Source organism: Typopeltis vanoorti, chromosome 18 (assembly GCF_054136105.1).
Source record: "Typopeltis vanoorti isolate ZY-2024b chromosome 18, IOZ_Tvanoo_1.0, whole genome shotgun sequence".
NCBI classification, from domain to species: domain Eukaryota; kingdom Metazoa; phylum Arthropoda; class Arachnida; order Uropygi; family Thelyphonidae; genus Typopeltis; species Typopeltis vanoorti.
In genome coordinates this window covers 37,163,711-37,180,405 of record NC_143566.1, presented here as the reverse complement: position 1 = coordinate 37,180,405, position 16,695 = coordinate 37,163,711, and the positions used below count along the sequence as shown (strand labels likewise).

Below are 16,695 nucleotides of genomic sequence, written 5' to 3'. Positions count from 1 at the left end.
AGTGTCACCAAAGAATATAATATAAAAAGGCACTACGATTAAAATTCAAAAAAAACAATATTCACGCTTTGAGGGTAAACTGAGAGAAGAAAAATTAAAACGTATGAAGAATTCACTTCAAAGCCAACAACAAGTATTTTCAAAAATTATGAAAGATAATGAATCAGCAGTGAGAGCCAGTTATGAAATCAGCTATTTATTGGCAAAACATTCCAAACCTTTTAGTGACGGTTCCTTGGTTAAGGAGTGTATGATAAAAGCAGTCAAAAACATATGTCCCAAAAATGTGCAAGTATTTCGTGATATTTCTCTGTCCAGAAATACTGTGATCGAAAGAATAACCGAAATGGCAAGATAATCTGCATGACCAGTTGCAAGAAATATCTGTAAGTGTACAGTACTTTTCAATTGCACTTGACGAAAGTTTCGATATTCATGACGTGGCCCAAGTTGCTTTGTTTCTTCAGACTGGCGACGACAATATGAATATTACTGAAGAGTTCTTGGAAATGATTCCCATCCATGGAACCACTATGGGGGAAGACATTTTTGACACTGTGTGGGACGTTTTGGAAAAATACAACTTCCTCTGAACAGGCTCGTAGCAGTGACAACCGATGGTGCTCCAGCAATGACAGGCAAAAATAAAGGTTTAATGTCAAGACTTGCAGCAATGTTAAAGGAAATGTATCCACACATTCCAAAACTGCAATTTTTCCACTACATTATTCATCAGCAGAGCCTGTGCTCCAAAGTATTGGAAATGAGCATACTCAAGCCTGTGACAAATACTGTGAACTTTCTGATCCAGAGGCCTCAACCACCACCAGTTTGCACAATTTCTTAAAGACTTGGAAAGTGAATTTGAAGGGCTACCTTATTACACAGAGATTCATTGGTTATCTTGTCATAAGGTTCTAAAAAGTTTTTTTTTTTTACTTTTAGAGGAGATCAAATTGATCCTAGAAATGAAAAATCATGATGTTGCATTTCTTAATGATCAGACATGAGCACAAGATCTAGCATTCTTACTTGATATTACAGGATATTTGAATAATTTAAATGTCAAATTCAGGGGAAAGATCAGTATGATGCACTGACAAGCTTTAGATGTAAGTTAGTTTTGTTTCAAAATCATTTAAAAGAGAATATTCTAAATTACTTTCCTATGTGTGAACAGTTGAACAATAAGAATCAAATGAAAGCAACAGCCAATCACAAACCTACATCATAAGGAGCAGCCAATCATCCACAAACAAAGTTAGGAGGAACCAACCACCATCGGACCACTGCTTGGTTATCAACCAATCAAACCACAATCTCACCCAAGGTGAACTCTCGCTGCTAAAGAAGGGTTTAAACTACAGCATTGCTCCAAGGTCAGTGAACAAACTTGATATCGTGTATCATATCGAGAGAGGTTTAAGATCCCTCCCCACCATTTTGGCTGATAAAATACAAATGGAAACATCGTGTATACTAAATTCAAACAAAAAACTAAGCACCAACTTAAACAAAACCGAAAATCTAGCCCTTAAATCCTTAAAAAATAACCAAGACATTATAATCACAAAAGCAGATAAAGGCAATGCCACTGTCCTTTTAGACCGTACAACATACACTGAAAAAATGAACCATTTAATATTGGACCACAACACCTACCAAATAGTAAACTACAACTCCACAAAACATAACAAAAAGAAAACAACTGAATTAATCAAATCTGTCCACACATGGCCCGAAGAAACAACAAAAAATTAATACCTCATTATGCCCGTGTGCCCAGAATTTATGGCCTCCCAAATATACACAAACCAGGCACACCTCTACGTCTGATTGTTGAAGGAATTGACAGCCCAAATAATCACTTAGCCAAAAAATTAGCGGCCACACTCAAGGAATTGGTAGGTCAGTCCCCTTCCTACATAAAAAATACACAACATTTCATTAATAAAATTAAAAACATTACACTCAATGACCAAGATTTATTAGTCAGCTTTGACATAACTTCCCTTTTCACCAATGTTCCAATCAATGACACTATCTTGCTCCTACAGAACATATTTCCACATGACATCACGGTCCTCTTTGCCGACGTACTCCGCTCCAGATATTTCGTGTGGCAAAACAATTTTTACCTTCAAAAAGAAGGTGCAGCTTTGGGCTCACCACTCCCCCCCCCCCAAAAGCTAACTTTTATATGGAAGACTTTGAGCAATGTGCTCTAGAGACAGCATGTCTAAAGCCCAAAATTTGGCTCAGATATGTCGACAATATTTTTGCCATTTGGCCCCATGGCCACGAAGCTCTAAATACATTCCTTAGCCACCTAAACAAACAACACAAACGTATCCAATTCACCATTGAAATGGAAAAAAAAACAACTCTCTTCCTTTCCTAGACACATTTGTCACACGTCTTCCCTCTGGCTGTCTCTCCTTCTCAGTTCGCAAACCTACACACACAGGCCAATACATACACAAAAATTTTTACCACCACCAAACACAAAAACTAGGTGTCATAAGCACCCTTAAACACAGAGCCCTAACTATTTGTTCTAATGAACAAATAAACCAGGAATACAAGATCATCAACCAAACATTTATAAAAAATGGATACAGTAAAAAAACTATTCACAAGATCCTCCATAAAGATACCAGTAAGAACAAAAAAGATTTCAGGAATGCTATTGCCATTCCTTATGTTAGAGGCATTTCTGATAAAATAGACAGAACACTATGCAAATACAACATTAAAACCACCTTTAAACCCCCAAATAAGTTAAGACACCTATTCAGTTCTTCTAAAGATCCACTTCCACACCTAGCCCACCCAGGGGTATACAAAATACAATGCACATGTAACATACCATACATAGGGGGAAACAGGGCGAACTATCCCAATCAGACAAGACGAACACAAACGACACATTAAATACCTCCATTTTGGAAAAACCGGCCTTTCTGACCATGCACTCCAAACATACCACAGAATTGATTGGAAAAATACCAAGTCCCTACACTGCACCAACACCTTGTTTGAGAGAAAATTTAAAGAGTCATGTGAAATGCTCAAACACAACCCAAATTTCAACAAAAATGATGGCCTAACCATTTCAAGAATGTGGAGGACCCATTTACAACCTGTATAACAACCTAAACTAGCCATAGAAAAATCCCACTACAAGAAGACAACCTGGTGAAGTGTTTGTAACATTCAACAGCAACTGAAAGAAATCATATTATAACAATCGACTATCCAGAAGAATATTAATACATGAGGACTTTAGCAGTTTATTGTAGTTGTATTTATTTATTTATTTTTTTTTTATTATTATTATTATTATTATTTATTTATTTATTTATCATTATTTTTTTTTTTATCAATAGAGGTCAGGCTAGGAAAAGGATTAATTAACTACATAAATTTAGTTTACCGGTATAAACCTGGGCATGAGCATGTAGCTTGGTGCCTTATACACTTGTATTCTTCTGATGATGACCCCGATACAGGGGTCGAAACGACAAGTTTTATTTTATTAGTAATTAATAAAATAACCTTCAACACGTGTGTTTTGTGTCCCTAAATTTACAAATATGAGTGCTGATTACCATGTAACCTTAAAAGAAATAAGAATCAAAGTTTTACCTTTTCTCAATATTGTCCCAAACTAGAAAAGATAAAAGAGGAATTTGATATGCGATTTAAAGATTTTAAGGAGCAAGAAGAAGTTTTTTGCTTTTTACAGATCCTTTTTCCTTTAATTTCGAAAAAGCTCCTATTTGTATTCAAATGGAATTTATTGATTTCCAAAATGATTCCATTCTAAAAGCGAAATACCAAGAAGTTGGTGTACCAAAAATATACAGTTATTTAGGTCAAAAATATCCAGGAATAAAAAAGTTTGCAGCAAATATTCTATGTTATTTTGGAAGCACCTATTTATGTGCACAATTATTCCCATGTATGTGAAAGGTAACAAAGCGGATCAAGATTAACCGACGTCAACCTTTCTGCCATAATGAAGGTCATATGCTCACAATCTTTGAGTCCAAATTTTGGCAAGCTGGTTAATAATAAACATTGTCAAATGTCGAGAAAAAAATAAAATACTAAAATTAAATTACTATAATGATATTATGCAAGTATATATATTTTAACCCGAAAATATTATCATTTTCCCCTAAAATATTTTCAGGGAAAAATTTCAAAAAAAATTCCCCAAAATATACCCCCCCCCCCCGCAAAAAAAAAATATATATATATATATAGAGGTATTTTATTTCAACACAAACACAAAAAATTTCAAACTAAGAGGAGGCTCTGTAAATTTTTGTGATAGTTATTAATGAGAGTTTATACTTTATTTTAGTATGTATAAGTATTTGATTTATTCAAATAAAATTTAATTTCGGTTTAATTTGGATTAAATGCTATCTATTGTAAATATAATAAAAATATTCTTTATATTATTTTTTTTTTGAGTTGTCATAATCATTATACTATTATTTTATGTCTTGTAATGACTTAGAATAAATAAAATTTTTGTTATTAATTTTCCAATTTATTTATACTAATTTTTTCACTTCCCTTCGATTCTACTTATAGCAAATAGCCCACGGTCCAATTGAGTTTCACACTCCTGCTGTAGAGGACAGGAATCGATAGTATTAGTATATTAGTTAGATGAATTGGAGATTGGCTCTCTGAACAATACTACCAAGTTGTGAATGATGGAGCCATGTCTCAGAAAAGGAAGGTGACCAGTGGTGTGCGTCAGGGTTCTGTTCTGTTCTTGGGCCCCTACTGTTTGTTTGTTAATGATATTTCATGTGGATTGACTGGCAATCTTCAAATGTTTGTTGATGATGCAAAGTTAGGTAGAATTATCAGGAGTAGTGCTGATATTAATTCTCTACAGGAAGATTTGAATAGACTTTTTAGCTTAGACAAATGAGTGGGGTTGCAGTTTTAATGTTAATAAATGCAAGGTGTTGCACTTTGGGATACACAGATATAAGGCTATGTACTGTATTGGTGGACCTGTACTTCAGGAAGCAGATGAGATTTGGGATCTTGGAGTGTACAAGCTGTGGACAGTGGACTGAAGCTCCATGGACACATCACACATGTTGCAAAGACTGCAGGTCGTATTGCTGCCATGATAAAAAGTACACTGACATGTAGGGGTAAGGAGGTGGTGGTGGTGCCTCTATATAAGCCATTAGTCAGACCACATATGGACTATCGTGTGCAGATTTGTTGTATTGCTGCTATGATAAAAAGTACACTGACATGTAGGGGTAAGGAGGTGGTGGTGGTGCCTCTATATAAGCCATTAGTCAGACCACATATGGACTATCGTGCTCAGATTTGGTCACCTAGTGTTCATTGAGATGTGGAAACACTAGAGAGGGTCCAAAGACTAATACCCAAAATAATATCAGGACTCTGCAATGTTGGTTATGAAGAGCATTTGAGAGAATGTGGATTTCAGAGGTTGGTGAATAGGAGCAAAAGAGGAGATATGACAGAGACCAAGTTAGTTAAGGGATTTTATCAGATTAATACACAAGAAATTATAAAAAAGGGTGGATGTTAAGATGGGAAGAATGAGAGCCCATCCCTGGAAGATGTATAAAGATGTGGTGAAGAAGGGTGTGATGAGTAAATTTTTATGTGGAGGGTTGTAAGTGAGTGGAATGGATTGTCTGAGGTTGTTGTGAGTGCAAGTAGTGTAAATCAAGCTGACATGGAAGAGATTTTTCACAGAATGGGCGAGGGGGTAGAACAAGAGGCCATCGCTGGAAACTGTATAAGGAGGGTGTGAACAGAGGAGTGAGGAGAAGGTTCTTTGCATGGAGAGTGGCTGGTGAGTGGAATGCATTGCCTGAGTGTGTTGTGAATGTAGACACACTGAATTAGTTTAAAGCATGGTTGGATAATCATTGCAATAGTGTGTACCTCCCATGAAGAGTTTGACTCCATGGAGGTACAACGTTAATAATAATAATAATAAAGATAATAAAATCTCTTGAAACTTCATAAATTCTCTAATGTTTCTCCTGCACATTTTAATTTTATAAACATAGTTCACTTGGTAATTTTATTCTCAAGGATATCAAAATACTTCTGAGAGTGCTTTGTGCTTGTATGTATTAATATCTTTCTTTTGCTTTGATATTATTAAGTTTTAGTTTCATAGTGAATAGCAAACTCTGCTCATTAAGGCCATTGATACAATGGCCTTATTTCAGAAAAAATCCATATAAGCACAAACATGATTTTATTTTATTTTTTTTTTTTTACCATAAGTAACATTTATATTATTTTTATTCACATTTTTATTTTATTTTTATTCACATTAAGAAAAATTACAATATTTCTTCCAAAAGTTATTTGGCTAATAACAGGATGCTTTTACTGATTAAATTAAAAGAGGAAAAAAAAAACCAAGGCTGATAAGAAAATAAAAAATACAATACCTTGGTGCTGTTCTTGAACCTTGGTTTGGATATAGGCTATGTGAATACTGATGAGTTCCAAGATCATAAAGAGACTGAAAATTTTTATTACATTGGTGACAGCGATATGTCATTTCATTCTCATGAATCTTTGTATGTTCTAGGAAAAGGTCCAATTCTTGAAACATCTGTCCACAAGTACTCAGTATGCATTTGTATACCTAATTAAGTTTTTAATGAAGCCATGTTTAACTTCTGTAAGTAACTTCAGGAAGTTTTTAAATACAAAGCTACTATACCCATGAGTTAGAGGATGCAGAAGAAACACACAACAGTTATATAATCTTAATTATATGTACTTTCTTTAGGATATGTCTGTGTACTTAGTGCAGGATTACAATGATAAGTTGACAGTTTAGTTCACCATGGAGCAGCAAATGCTAAGGGAATGTATTTGTATTGTGGAGCTGTTTATTCAGATGGACTCCATTGCAGAAATCTAAAAGATTTTAAAGTGTAGTTTTTAAACAATGAGAAACTACTTTTCATTCCATAATCCTTCTGTGAATCAAAAAATGACAAAAATAGTTCAAATAAATAAATAAATAGTGCAAGAACAAGGTCACCTAATGACCTTGTTCTTGCAGAATTCTGGTCAATTATGTACTCCAAAGAATTATTATTAAACTATGCTGTAGCTCTACACTTACCTGAGAGGTGTCTATTCTACGATGCATTGTACATAGTGATTTGATGCTTTTACTGACTTTTGAATTTGAATTTTCATCTCTTATAATGATAATGTTTCAGTGCACAGTAAATCATTAGTAGCAAAGAGGTGTGCTTGCAATTTTGGAATGAGATTAGAAATACTGATTATCGATCCAGGAGGAGGAGAACAATATTGTAATGACTAACTTCCATATGACTACAGTTTTCAATACTCACCTGCTGAAAATCCTCATTAATGTTATCAATGTACCTTTCATGATAAAAAAAGATTACAAATCGTTCAATGTCATATGCCAGGATCAAAAGCTTACAATTATGTTCATTCACTGCTTCTTCATTTACACAACTGCAACATTTTGTATGTTGAGATTACAGATTTTACAAAGATTCAAAAGTGTGTAGTTAACTGACACAGGATGGTAACCCACACACAACAAGAATCAGTATGGCATTGTTATGCAACTTTTTTTTTCTTCAGCTGCAGATGATTTCACAGTTTGGTGATGTATTCTAGAAAATTCCCCAACTTTTGTTTTTTCTCTAGGAAAATCTAAAACAGTCTACAAGAATCCATTAGCAAATACTGAAATCCATCAGTAAACAATAAAGAATCTAAAAACACAAATTTAAGTAGATATCAAAGATTCAGATAAAAAGCTTCAGCAAATGAATTTTTCTGTCTTTGAGTAAACAAAGCATTCACTATGACAGGGAGTGATCTTGGTGATTGCTTTTAAAATCTTTAAAAAATGAAGAAACAGGATGTGTGCTTCAAATATTATTATTTGCTACACATAAAAAGCATTTTAATTCCAAAACTGTTAAGTATTTCTATTGCATCCCGTATAATTTTTAAAATATAATAATACACATGATATAAATTTAAGACTGTCTATATATTCAGAACATTTATCACAAAGCAGAGGTGAAAAGGAACTATTATATAATGAAACCATTTGTAAATTGCTGTTTATTTATTTAATAATACAACTTAATTTTTTAACAATATACAAAAAAATTAACAAGAATCACTGATAAACATATCATTGTAAATGTAAGTGCAACTGCTTGATACATATTTATAAACTGACACATATGCTAGTGCTACATTATAATATAAACTTATGTAACACAATCAGGGCAAACAGATTTGCCAAGTTATTTTGGCAGGAGGTAAAAATTTAAATAAATATTCCAGAACTGAACCTGTCTAATTCACATCACAAATGTTACTTTCTCTGTATTATTTCTCTACATGAGTCTGTGAGTGAAAGACTGAAATTAAACCATGAAACCCACTTAAACATATCCACCCCCCCACACACCAAATACCATCAAATGTCAATTTTTAAAATTTCACTTATTTTATTATTTTTTTTTATGATCATTTTTTTTTTAAATTCAGGCAAACAGCGTATGAGTCTTTCAACCAATAAAATAGCATTTTCTCGAATGATCAACAACTCAGCTATTTCTATAGCATTTGACCCTTTCTTATCTTAAATAACCTATATTCACTAAGGTTATTTTTACACGTTGTTTTTCCTATCGCTGATCCAGTTAATTCTCATGCAATTATTCCTCCCAAATCTGGGGATGCAGCTATATATATAGCTTCCCTTGGACCACTTGTTTGAAAAGGCATTCATATTTAAAATTGCTTCTATGAAGAAGAAGAGCTTCATCCCACAGGATGCCATGTTTTGTATCAATACTATGCTGTGACAGTGTATATTGTTAAATTACATTTGCAAGGGATCTCTTAATTCTACCGACAGGTTCGGAGATGTCAGAAATAATTCTTGCATCTCTGAACCTATTTTTCCTACCAACAAAATTTCTCATCTGTTACAAAAGACAAACTGCCACCTCAATCTTTAGCTGGTGTTTACCAGATCCTTTGTGATTGTAATTTGACATGCTCTGAAGACAGGCCATTCTGGAGAAAGAAAAAAAGAATCAATCAACATCAATACTACACTGAACACATGAAACTTCAAAGATCTGGTCTGACACAGCATAGTACTGATACTAAATACAGTACCCTGTGGGATGATGCTCATCTCCTCCTGAATCAGAATGATTGCATCTCTCTCTCTTCCAAAAATTTGGGAGATTATCATCTTATGTAAATATCAAAAGTGTTTTTTTTTTCCTTCTAAATATTATTATTCTACCATGTGGCACCTGTTTTTAATTGGTAAACTAATTGTTGTATTTACCTTGTATTTCTTTTCTTTGAATTGCTTGTTGATTCTACTGACATTGTTTGAATTGCTTGTTGTTTCTACACACTGACGATGTACTGTTATTTTCAGTACAAAATACCTCTGATTTTCATTAAAGTTTATTACTGTTTATCATGTTATTTTCATTATTTGATTTTGAGGCTTTCGCAAGTGCTTCTACAATACCACATAGCAATTGGAGAGACTTGACAAATACTTAGCAAACAACAGGAAAAGGCAAAGAAGGCCCAAGAAAGCAGAATTGGATAAAGCAACAAATACTGATATGTACTGATTTCTATGAGCGAGCAACAAAAGCAAGTTTTCTGGACATGAAGATTTGCGATATCATGGAATCAATATGTAAGCAAGTAGAATAAGTGGATATTATATGACAGTGTTAGGGTTTCTGAGTCTAAGCTATTTTTCTATTCCCAGGGCTTGACACATTTTTTAAAGTCCCTGGCCTGTACAATTTCACATATGAAAATTATTTTTACGTATATGAGGATGGTCTGAAAAGTTCTCGGCCTAACAATGAAAAAACAAATTTATAATTTCAAAATTATTTTTATTTTTCAACATACTCTCCCTTAAGACTAATACATTTATTCCAGCAATGCTCCCCATTATTCCGTCCCTATAATGGTTCTCAGTAAGATCTGCAAAATACCCCTCTACAGCTGTAGTCACCTCTTGATTCGAAGAAAAATGCTGACCAGTGAGGAAGAGTTTTAGTTTTAGGAAGAGATGGAAGTCAGAGGGAGCCAAATCTGGGGAATAGGGTGGATGTTCCAACAATTCATAGTGCAGATCCCTTAATTTTCCAATTGCCAAAACACCTTTGTGGGCAGGTGCATTGTCCTGATGAAAGACGATTTTTTTCTTCTGCAAACCGGGTCTTTTCTCACAATTTTTTTCCTTAAAAGATCAGAATAATATTCCCCAGTTATTGTTTTACCCTTTTCAAGACAATTAATAAACAAAATGCCTTTAGCATCCCAAAACACCGATGCTATGACCTTTCCTGCTGATGGAACAGACTTTGTCTTCTCTGGTGTTGAACAACAGGCTTCTGTCCACTGTTTTAACTGCTGTTTGGATTCTGGTGCGTAATGGTAAATCCAAGTCTCTTCCACAGTAATAAATTGATGCATAAAATCAGTTTTATTCTTGTTAAAACGCTCCAAGCACTGTTCATAGATTTTCATGTGAGCATTTTTGATCTGCTGTAAGCAAAATATATCCTACATGTTCTTTTGAAATGCCTATAGTCTTAGCAATTTCACACACTTTGACTCACCGGTCATCCAATACCATATCATGCACTTGATAGATGATTTCTGGTGTTGTTACACTTTTTGGACGTCCTTCACGTGGATCAACTTTTGGCGTTAAACCTGCTTTTACAAAGAATTTTATAACCGCACGATACTCAGTTTTATCCATTTCAAGGGATACAGACAACACTTTTGATTCAGACAGCTGTATAAAATGACCGACTTGATAGAATGGCCAGCAAAGGTTGGTCGATTGGTAGAGCCTCTTTTACTAATGGCTCAAGCAAAAAGTTAAGCAAGTTTGAGCGTGGTTAGTAGTTGGAAGGGATTTAATCGTTCAATGCTGTTGGCATACTCTCTCTCGATGAGTCTTTGGACTCCCTGGAGGTGTCAAATAATAATAAGACTTGCAATTTCACATGGATGCTTATGACAGATGTACCAACTTATAAAAAAAAATGTGCAGATAGTGTTGCTATTCATGGTCGAGGCCGAGAACTTTACAGACCACCCTTGTATTGATTATATTTTTTTATAAAATGCACCAGCATCAACTAAATGAATGGCATGATTAAGGCAAAGTAAATTTTCAACTGAGTTTTCATGTCCAAATTTTTGCATTATCCTTAGTTCATCTGTCAGCATAGCAAAAAAAAAAATGTGTGTGTGCATGTGTACACACACACACACACACACATTGCTTGGAAAGAAATCAATGGACACCACAGTGTGAGGTACAAGGGCCCTGTGGAGGCCAGTCAAGCATGGTGACCTTCATGTCCACAAACCACTTACAGCAGCAGCCTTACAACACAGTGCATTGTCTTGTTGAACAATGGGAGACTTCCTACTTTGTGGTGTTTCTCAAACAACACAGAGTAGGAAGCATTGCATTGTCCAGAATGTTCAGATACCTCTCAGAGTTCATTGTCTGTGGCCAAACCAGGGAAAAACAGGACCATACCATCACAACACCCCCACCACCTCCAAATTTCATAGTGGGGGTTATGAACTCTGGTAACGTTCACTGGGCATCCACCACACCCATCCATCTACTCAGTAGAAAGCAAAACGTGATTTTTTGCTCAATAATATAGCTTTCTAAGCTTGCATGTCCCACTGTACATGCTCTTTGCACCACTGAAGATGATGCTGCATGCTGGTTTGAGTAATGTAGGGCTTGCATACTGCAGTCCTACAATGGAAACCCATGTTGTGAGCCTCACTTCTGAATGTTTACATGCAGATTTGTGTTTTACATTTGGTGAGTGTGGTCGTCCACTGCAGGTAGCACTTGCAGTTGACTTCCTGCACTTCCAACTCGCTCAGTATGGTATTACTGGGATGACCCAATTTGTCAACAATTTGGCAAACAGATAAGCCTACAACATGACATCTCAATGTCTCTTTCAAACTATGTCAGTTCCCTTCTCACTATTTCTCCCAGACACAGTTGAACTGATTTGTGAGCACCATATTCTTCTAATTTATACAGCTACAAATACGTGACTCATTGCATGGCACAATGTACCTTGCCGATGGGGATGTCCACTGATTTCTTTCCAAGTGTGTGTGTGTGTTTACACACTCTCATGCATCCGGCTCCCAATCAAGGTCAAAACTGCTCTGGCTGTTGTTGCTATCTGTTCACTCACCTCATCTTCCTCAAAACTCTCATATTTGTGGCTTCCAGTCTCTGATACAGAGATTAATTTCTAACCCAGCTCTCAGATCCATAAGTTAAAATTGGTTTGAACACTGTCTTATTCACATACAGCTACAGTTTAGTGTTTTGACTAATTTCGCTCTTATTCAGTATAAATTTGCTCAGTTGACTTCCTACAATTACCAGCTTTGCTAATTCTGTTGTCTATTTCCATATTTATTTTCCTGTCTTCACTAAAAATTGTGCCTAAATAGCTGAAATGTTTTACTTGTTCTATAGGTTCTCCATTCAGGATGCAGTTGATGTTTATGATGCTTCTGCCTATTTTAATTTTTTTTTAATTTATTTTTTATTGCTGATTTTCACATTAAATTTCTTATAGCATTATTCAATTTAGTAGGAAATCATGCAGACATACTGGATTTATTCAGAAGTATAACATTTCCAATTTTGATATCAGGTTTGTTTAATATCACTTTCCTTCATGATGTAATCCATATGGTTGATGAACAACAGTGGAAATAACACGCACCCTTGTCTCACACCTGATGGAGTGTGTTATGGAAGACTAGAGCCATCTGTTTACATTTTCTAATATCATTTTCTGTATTGCTGAAGTAGATCCAAGGTATTGAGTCCTTTACTCTTTCTTTCTAAGGGTTTATTGTTGATATGAAGTATAAAGTTTTCATAACCTATTGAGAATACTTTGGACTTTTGGGTGTTGATCTGCAGACCAATAAGTTTAGCCTGTGCATCTAGTATACTGAGATGTTTTTGTGCATTTATTGGTTCTGTATCAATAAGTACAACATCGTCAGCAAAGCTAAGATCAGTTATCAGTTATTATCAGTTATAGTGAATGTCCTAATGTTAAAACCAAGATCTTCTGTGTTGATGGTCCGGGAGATGTTCTAAGTATACCAAGAACAAATAAGGTGCTAGTACATCGCCTTGCAGAACTCCTGTTGTCACTGGAAATGATTCAGATGTTTCTGTTTTAAAGATTACTGCAGCATATAAAGTGCTGAGATTGTTTGTATGATTTTTGAGGGTAGACCATAAAATCTGAGTATTTTAAACATTGCTTCTCTATTTAATGGAGTCAAAGGCTTTTTTGAAGTCTATAATGGTTAAAATGAGGCGGTAAGTTTTTATCATGTGAACCTTCTATGATTCTTCTGATGCAATGTATCTGTTCTACAGTACATTGTTTTTTTAGAAATCCAGCTTGGTTTTTTTCTTAAAGTGGTGTTAAGTAAGGTTCTATTCTATTGAGTATCAATATCCTATTGTAGATTTTAACTATGGTTGATAGCAAAGTAATACTTCTGTAGTTATCCATTCTATTAGGACTGTCCTTTTTGGGTATAGAGACAGTAAGGCCTGAATTGTTTCCATTGTTGAGGTATTATTCCAGTGTTTAAAGCTTGATTCATTATGGCAAGGAGATTGGAATATATGTTAAACCCAGCATTTTTGAAAGCTTCTGCTCTGATTTCATCAATCCCTGGAGACTTTCCTGCTTTGATTTGATTTATTGCTATTTTTAGTTTCTTTTCAGTGAAGTCTTCACAATTTATTGGTGAAGGTCTGCAAACTGACTCGAATGTTGGAATTATTAATATTCAGTAATTCTTGAAAGTAGTTTCTCCATTCTTTCATCAAGTTTGAATTTCCTGATAGCTGACTACCGTTTTTGTCATGTGTGACAATATTTCCACTTCTTTTTGTTTTGTGATGGCAGATATGGTTTATCATTTGAAAGGTGTTTCTAGTATCCCCCGTTTTATTATAATTTTCAAGTTCTCACAGTATTTATTTGATTTTCTTTGCCTCTGACCATTAGTTCATTGCCTTTGTTACTTAAAATGTCTAGTTTATTTTTATTTATTTCATTTCTGTTTAAGAGATAGACTTTCCTTGCTTTATTTCTTTCATCTATATATTTTTCAGTTTCAGGGGAAATCCATTTTCCCCAAGTCTTTTTTGTTGCTGTTTCCAAGGATTTTGTTGGATGTTAATTGCTTCAATGATACTCTTATATTTTTCATTAACTGGATCTTTAAGAATGTTTTCCATATTGTCTTCTAATGTGCTGTGGAAGGATGCTGCAATTTGTGGGTTATTTAGTTTGGCCCAGTTGTATTGTTTCCTTGTAGGCCTGTTATTTTTAGAGGCTTTTAGTGAAATTTTAACATTGATTATTCTGTGGTCAGAGTTTAGTTCAACAGTATTACATGCTCAACAGTTCTTGACTGATCTGATCCACTTTCCATTGATTAGGATGTGGTCAATTTGGGAATGAGAAACATTTGGATGCTCCCAAGTCTATAGTCTTCCTTTTGGATGGGGAAATTTTGTTTGGGTGATTACCATGTTGTGGCTATTGCAGAAGTTCATAAGAGAATGTCCATTGTTATTTGTGGTTTCATGAAAAGTATATTCACCCACATTTTTAGTAGTACTGGCAATCTTTACCAATTTGGGCATTAAAATCGGCACCAATGAGTATGACATTGTGAACTGGGATGTTCATGACAGTTTCAGAAAGATCTTTATAATAGGTGTCTTTTTCTTCTAGTGAAGCACATTCTGTAGGAGCATATATGGATATTATTGTTTTCAACCCAAATAAATACCACATAAATACCAACCCAAATCAGTTCTGAGTTGGTATTTATGGTTATTAGAAGAATTCTTTCAGACACTTTTTCAATTGATGTTACTTTTTTCTGCTAGTTCCTTCTTGAGTATTATTCCAACCCCTTCAGTTCCATCAAATATGAAAATAGATAACAGAATTAACAAATCCATTATGGCAAGGAGCCAGCTGAATAAATTTATATAGGATGAGAAAGAATTCAGCCAAATACTAAACAAGCAGTATAAGACACTGTTCAAACCAGTTTTAACATATTAATCAGAGATGGTTGAGAAAAATTAAGGATATAAACAAAGAGCATGAATGGTAGCATCATATTAAAAATGAAGAGCATTCAAGAGTATATGAGCAGAGCTAATCTAAAGTGGTGTAGTCTAAATTAAAAGACTAAAATATGTGATGTGACAATACTAGAGTTTAAATAAATAACAGACTAATCTGGAGGAAAATGGCCAGTAACAATGCATACACTTAATCATGCAGTACATCATAGCACTCAGAACATTCTTGAGGATACATATCAGGAATTGATGATGATGATTTATTTTCATCTTCTGTCATTTGAACACCTATTATTTTGTATAAACTGTCTCACTTTTTCAACATTGCAAAGTATTTAGATAAACACTGTTTGCTTAGCAAAATGATATACATTTTTTGTATATCATTTTGCTTATCAATGTTTATGTATATCACCATAAACATTTTTTAGAATTAATAGGTCTGTTCTCCCTTCAACTCAAAAAGAAATTCATTCTGTGTTCCAGATGTTCGTTACTCATTTCTGTGATGTCCATATTGTATACTCTCTTAGTAACGACAATGCCATCAATCACGTGCTCCGAAGTAAAATCACCTACTACCACATTTGTCAGACTCCATATATAATTACAAAACAAATCTAAACAAACACTCACAAAAAATACTAATAGACTAGTTGCCTTTTAGAGAATCAAGCTTACCAAAACTCAGTCAGTAGCAGTCATGCTCTCTAGTTTGGAAAGGTGTAAGTTTGAATACTATTTAGGATGTGAGGATTTTCAACAAAAACTAAGTCAACTGGATTTGTTTTATACAAAGGTGGAAGAGTTTTCCTCCCAAAAAAGTATATTTTTTAATTCCACAAAACATACACAAGCCAGAGAACATGCAACCAAAAGTTAAATGAAGCCAAGTTACTTGGTTGTGACACAATATTGAGTCTAAGATGTTAAGAGGAAAATGAGAAGTACTAGTTCAAAATTATAATGATCTAATGATTAACTCTTGAATAACAAAACCGGCCTGGTTGGCTGGGTGGTTAGCGTATCTGTTCTCCAGCCAAAAGGCTGTGAGTTCGAATCCTGACGTGGGCATGGATGTTTGATTGTCTGTGAAAATACTAGTGGTGGTGGTGGGCGGTAGATGGCGTAGGTGTAGATGATGATGGTAGTTGCGGTTCATTGTAGTGGGTGGACTGAGTTGTGGAGTAGGTGCCCTCCCTCGATGAGTCCTTGGACTCCCTGGAGGTGTCACGTAATAATAATAATAATATATATATAATAAAACCTCAAGTAATTGGTACTTGAATGGGTTAGCATGTCACTTGAATTCTGGAATATAAACATACTTTCAAAATTTAACCAAACCCTCATTTAAATAACCATCAAACTAATTTCCT

The 16,695-nt window shown here is 34.6% G+C and overlaps 1 protein-coding gene across 1 annotated transcript in view; it reads right to left on the bottom strand.

The window, feature by feature from the left end:
• LOC150096595 (uncharacterized) overlaps nt 1-16,695 on the bottom strand; it is a 140,085-nt gene that overhangs the window by 28,583 nt on the left and 94,807 nt on the right. Inside the window, exon 5 of the mRNA XM_090408658.1 lies at nt 6,486-6,685. Coding sequence (XP_090264784.1) covers nt 6,486-6,685 — 200 coding nt within the window. The remainder of the gene's footprint in view (nt 1-6,485; nt 6,686-16,695) is intronic.